At 44.7% G+C, this 6,063-nt stretch overlaps 1 protein-coding gene across 1 annotated transcript in view; it reads right to left on the reverse strand.

The window, feature by feature from the left end:
• Positions 1–3,959: 3,959 nt before the first annotated feature.
• The window catches only part of SHOX2 (short stature homeobox 2), a 7,403-nt gene continuing 5,299 nt past the window's right edge, over positions 3,960–6,063 (reverse strand). The window contains exon 5 of the mRNA XM_025215241.1: positions 3,960–5,999. Coding sequence (XP_025071026.1) covers positions 5,706–5,999 — 294 coding nt within the window. The 3' untranslated portion in view covers positions 3,960–5,705. The remainder of the gene's footprint in view (positions 6,000–6,063) is intronic.

Raw genomic sequence — 6,063 nt, forward strand, 5'->3', positions numbered from 1 at the left:
CACATAAAAACAGTACAGAACAAACGCATATGCTATGAGAGCAAATCAGGGCCATCTCTGAACTAGGAGACTCTTGCAGGTCAAAGTCTGATCAAGACAATGATTGGCTACAATCAGTTGGGGTGAGGAGGGCCCATGTTCTGGTGCCCATAGGTCACCTACAAGTTTAAAGAAAAGAAACACCTTCTACTTTCATATGCTTATTTGATTTCTTTTTCATTAAGAAAGAAAGCTAGAAATTATCCCCCCCCCCCCCAATTAAGGGAATGTGAAGAGTACTTATGTTTTCTAAATTAAATTTAGCACATGGCTAGTCAGGTGAGTTCAGTAACAACTGAAAAAATAGTGAAATGATACTCAAGAGATTGAAGACCAAGTAACAGAAAGAAGAAAGGCTTTCTAGTTTGACTGCTTAGAAAGCTTTGATTTTTATTTGTTATCACCTCCTTAATTCTTTGCCTAAAGAATATTTGGCTAGAAGCCTGCCCCTTTAATTAAGGTGTAAGCAGGCACAACCTTCTAAAAAGTCTAGGAGATCTGATAGCCCTAACACATCTAAGGTAAAAACAACTGGAAATGTGTGTTTTTTCCCCAGAACTTCTTTGTACATTACAAAAAAGCTAAAAGGGCACTGACCTTTAGAATGTCCACTTTGCACCAGCTATCATTGAACAACAGTGGTGGAACAAATCAAGAAATCATGAGAAACAGAGTATGCAAACAGTGAAATAAAATGAGAATTACTATCAAACTGGATAAAAACCAATGCTAACTGCAACAAGTAGTCATATCTGTAGTTAGACAAAATGTATTCTTTACCCATTAAGTATTCAATTGCAGTTCACTCACAGGACTACTATATTTGAAAGGCTTATTGTTACATTGAAAGAAATATCAGTAAATACCACATGTGCTGCAGTGCTATAGAGTTGCTGTTACTTTTGAGAGGGATGTTTAAATGCACTAAAATGATGAATAAGTTGTCATAACTAAAGTACAATTTATAAATAATGTTAGAAATGTAACATTTACCAAAAATTTCCACATTTGAATGCATTTTAACAAAGCCCTCCGATACACAAAATAACATTTTCTGCACTTCCTTTTTTAAACTGAACTTTTACTGAAAAGATGGTCAAAAGATGCGAGTAGGAGGCAAAGAGGGTTGTTCCTATAGTTATTCAGTAATTCATTTACTTACCATGTCATTTTTCCTCTTATCCAGCATTTTGTTACTGTTGGGCTGCAACAAAATGTGGAAGCTGTTACTTCACTGAGTAAGAATCTGCATAAATTCATGCTGTGAACATGTGATAAGCTCTTTTAGGAGCAGAAATAGGTTCTTACTCTTTCCTACGTAATTTATTTGATCATCTTCTCTAGATGCCATTACTTCTCCATATAAATTTCTCCCTACAAAAAAACCCATACATTGTACACACACTGACTGGTTCACACAGTATCCATAATAAAATTTAGTGAAATTTATGCATTTTCTTAATATAAGTTCAGACACTAAAGGACATAAAATAGAAGCAGTGTTCTAGCTGACTTCTATTGGCTTATGAAAGTATAAGGTGTTGTAGTCCAAGGAATACAGGAATTTAAGTATTCCTGTCTATGAAGATCCCATATTAAGAATATTTTATTTTAATCACAGCTCTACTGAAGAATACACTTCACTTATACTATCCAGTCATCTCCCTTCATTATAATAGAGGTACATTCTTCATGGTTTCTATTAAAATCATGTTGAAGACAGGGAAGCCAATATCTGAACATATTGTAAAGATTTGAAATTCTGATTGTATATATCAATCACTGGTTGAGTTATGTACATCAAGAATCTACACAAGATTATAAGAGTATACCAACAATATTTAAGCTGGTCATATTTTAAACAGCGTATAAAATGTCCAAGTTAATTTTGAATATTCAAGAAGGTGCACTATATCTAACAACAGAAGCAGAATGTCTGGTCTGTAACAGAAGCTACTTGTCCACATATTAATTAACCACTTTATTCACGGTCAATTGACACCACAGTTGGTTTTATTGATTTTGGAATTAGCTGTATCTTATTTTTGTTTGGGGAATGTTTCTGCCTCTAGCATAAAATCTATCATTTCCTGACTGTTGTTAAGTCACGTTTTTCTGAATGAATTTTTTGGGTTTTGTTTCCACGGAAGTTCTTTGTTTTTGTTTTTCTTTTTAATCCTTTTCTCTAAAGAGTTTCTTTCCTGCGCAACCTGATTTTACACGTTCTTGTGTGACACTCTTAACAGCCCAAACGGCTTTAAATGTTTGACTTATGCTCCGCAGCAGCGGACGACCCTCTAATTCTCTCCCAACTCTTTCAAGGGAAGACGGCTGACTTCCTCTGCCTGGCTGTTTAGCATTGTCAAGTGCTGGAGGTTCTTTAAAACAAACACGCTTGGTATCTTTTTCCAACTGTTTGCAATTTATGATGTCAACTGATTGGGGAAGCGAGCCCGTGTCACCGAAGCCAGAGAGACATTGCAGAGCTCCGGCTAGTCCTGCAGCCCAAGCGCTGCGCTGCCAGGGAGGAATAAATGTTTCCATGTGAGAGGCTAGAGCGAGTAGGGGACGGCACGAAACGTGCGTCCCGTCTTCTGCTTCCAGCCCAGCAGGCTCCCACGGGTTTGCCAAGCCTCGGGCCATGTTTCGCCCGCATGCTCCAGCCTTCCCGTCCCCACTGCCGGGCTCTAGGGCAGGGTGGCACCTGGCCCCGGCGCTGGGAGGCTTGGGGCAGGGCGGGGGGCCTCCCTCAGTCCCTCTGCTCCCGGCCGGGGCTGCTCTCCCGGGCCCGCCTTTCACTGCCCAGCGCTGCTGGGTCTGGACACGTGCTGGGAGCGCGGCCGGAGCAGCAGCAGGGGCGCGGGGAAGGGGCAGGAGGCCTGCAGCCGGGGCGCGGAGGGCTCCGGGCGTGCATTGCTGGGGGCCCCCTCGGCCCGGGTTTCCTGCGGCAGGGGGAAGCGCCCCCCGGAGCTGAACCCCCGGCCCCGAGCCCAGGACCTTGGCACGAGGGTGACGGCCACTCGCCCCCTGCCGCCCCAAGGGGCTGTGGAGCGCTTGCCGGGACAGCGCCGGCTGCTCCCTGGGGAGCCGAGGAGCTGCCGCCGTCCTGCGCCTCCCCGAGCCTGGCCGAGGGGAGCGCCGATCCGCTCCGGGGAATCTGGTAGTCGCGTGGGGCTGCTTTGTTTAGTCATGGGAAACCGCTGCATGCACCGGGCTCTCTTTTTCTTTTTCTTTTTTTCCTTTTTTTTTTTTTTTGATCATTTGGCTTAAATTGGTGGGTTGCAGGTGGGACTGTCTTGTCCGCGGAGCTGGCTGCCTCTACTGCCACCGCTCCCAACAGCTCCCTTGGCGCTGGAAGCAACGGGGCGTCTGAACTCGTTAATTGAATTATTATCCCGGTCACCCCATTGACTAAACCTGCGCTGCCACGTCCGGCGTCTGCGCCAGGCCACGGGAGAGCTCCGGCCCCGCTGCCCCCCGGCCTGCATGGCGTGTCCTGCCAACAGCTTCAGGGGGCTGCTAAGAAACTGCCCGAGCAGCCCTCCCCTGGAAGACCCTGGCTACAAAAACAAGATGTGTTGCCCCAAAGGGCAAATTTTCAGTGCGTCTTAATTGGAAAAGGTTTGGACTTGCTGCACTTTCCTCAACCTGAGGCAGCTTCACAGAATTTGTAGACAAAATCGCTATCTGATTTTCAGCGCTTTCTATATATAAGCCAGATTCAAACGAAGCACCAGGTTGATGAAGCTGAGCTTCTCCAAAACTAATTTAGAAGTGGTAACAAAAGATACATAGGGTTGAACCATCTTTCACCATTGTACTGGGCAGAAGAGCTCACCTTTGCATTTTATAAGAAGCAGAAAGAAACATGCAGGCTCTACAAAAGGTATGAACACAGAAAGGAAGAACGTCACTGATGATTTAATATGAACAGTACCAGCAAGTGACGGGCACCCGTCAGTTAAAACGTTTACCTTTTTCATTCAATAGATCGCAAAGTGTCTTATATTTTGTAACTTGGCACTTATTGAAATTTGTGACTTTAAAACCGATTAAGAAAGGTGAAGCAAACCTGAGTGAAACAAAATATATCGAACCGACAGCAAATGTAATGAAATAACAGCATCTTTTCGAGTTTTTTTCTTTAAATAACTTAAAATACACTAGAAAAAATATGGTAAATATAAATAATTTTGTTTTCATGGAGAACAAATAGTTACAAAGCCCGTCCATAACAACGTTCACTTAGAAGAGCTTTCCCTCTTTCTTGGCAAAAGAGCATTAAAAGTCATGAGGGTCTGATGGCAAACTGGGATAGAAATCACCCCCTTCAAGATACCCCCGATTAAATAGCTATCTGTCTTTCAAATTAAAAGAAATCACAAGATTACGTGAATAGATACACCTTTATGAGATAAAATGTAAATGTCTGACAGTCAACTATCAATTCACAAGTTATAGCCAAAATAAACTTTGTTCGTGTTTATCAACATATTTTACATGTACCTAGTACTTATGATTGGAATTTGCCATTATAGAAGGTGGTGGTTTTGGAATTAAATACAAGGTTTGTCCTGAGAACATCAGAGAGCCAGCAAAAGAGAAAGAAATAACTCCTCTAGTCTCATGCTTTCTGCTCCCTTCTATTTCAGGGATGGGACAGCAAAGGGCCAACAAAGATCGAAGAGTGGAAAGGCAGTGCTTGATCCCTCTCTCTCTTTCTCTCTCTCTCTCTCTCTCTTTTTCCCTCCAAAATTAAAAGAAAAATAAAACAGCCACATTGGTTTGTTTTTGTTTTTCTACTGAAGATGAGGGTGAAGTGCAAGTGAATCAAAGGGACGCCATCAATGAAATACAAATACATGCAACCCGGAATTCTGCTGGAAGAAGTATCCCGGACAGTTTTCCCGTTAGAAATTCGCAGAGAAATCATTGTCTTTTTATTTTCTTTTTTCTTGTTCTTCTTCTTTTCTTGTCGCCATTTCCAGACGTGGTTGTTAAACTCAAGTATCTGATGCAACGTGAAAGGAGGCCCGCCTCTCTTATCAAATTTCTTGTATTAAAGTGAACTTCGCAGAAAAAGGTCAGTTTCAAAACCTGTGAACTTCCCAGCTGCGTTTCTATTTCATCTAATTCTTTAAATAAGTATATATCTTCCTTCAGTTCCTCGTCTCTCTCTTTTTCTCCATTAGAAAAAAAAAACCCAAACCCTTTAAAAGTTGTTTCTTTTTTTTTATTTATTTGTCTCCCCCTCATCTCCATGTCCTGGAATAAGGTTTATTTCTCTTCCTCTTTCTGAAGGCATAAAGCACCTCACCGTGGTTTTGTTCCTGTCCTTTATGTACGCGGGGTTTTGTTCGGCTTGCCTTGCCCCGGTGCTGGGCATCTGGGTCGCGTCCCCCCGCGTGTCTGTGTGCGCGCGCCTGTGTGTGTTTTGTTTTAACGTCTCTGCTCTCGGCAGCCTGGCTCCGCGTGTGTTTCGCATTAAGTCAAAGCTCGCCGGCTCGTGAGTAGGACTCTGCCCATGGAGTCATTAGCCTTTCGCTTGTTTGCCGGGCTGTTTTTGTGTTGTGATCCTCCGGATGGTGCGAGTTGCAGGGTCCCCAGGAGGTGATCGCGGAGGAGGAGGAGGAGGAGGAGGAAGGGAGGGGGAGGCGGAGGAGGAGTCACAGCCCCAAAGCAGCCGCGTGCTTTTTGGCTTTCAGTCTGAGGTCGGCGATGCTGGAGTTCTTGCTGGTGGTCTTGGCCGCCGCCGCCGCAGCCACCACCGAGGCGGCCGAGGCGGACTCGGCGGCCAGCGTGGCCAGGGGCAGGCCGAAGGGCGGCGCGGGGAACATCATGTAGGGCGCGTGGGCGGCCAGGTGCGGGTGCAGGTGGTGATGCGCGTGGGCCACGGCGCTGTCCAGCTGCAGCTGGGCCTGAACCTGAAAGGACAAGGGCGTCACGTTGCAATGACTATCCTAAAGGTGTAACGAGAACAGAAACAGAGCATTAACACGGCCCGGGGGCAGCTCCCCCTGCAAA

Source organism: Alligator sinensis, unplaced genomic scaffold, assembly GCF_000455745.1.
Source record: "Alligator sinensis unplaced genomic scaffold, ASM45574v1 scaffold60_1, whole genome shotgun sequence".
Lineage (NCBI taxonomy): Eukaryota > Metazoa > Chordata > Crocodylia > Alligatoridae > Alligator > Alligator sinensis.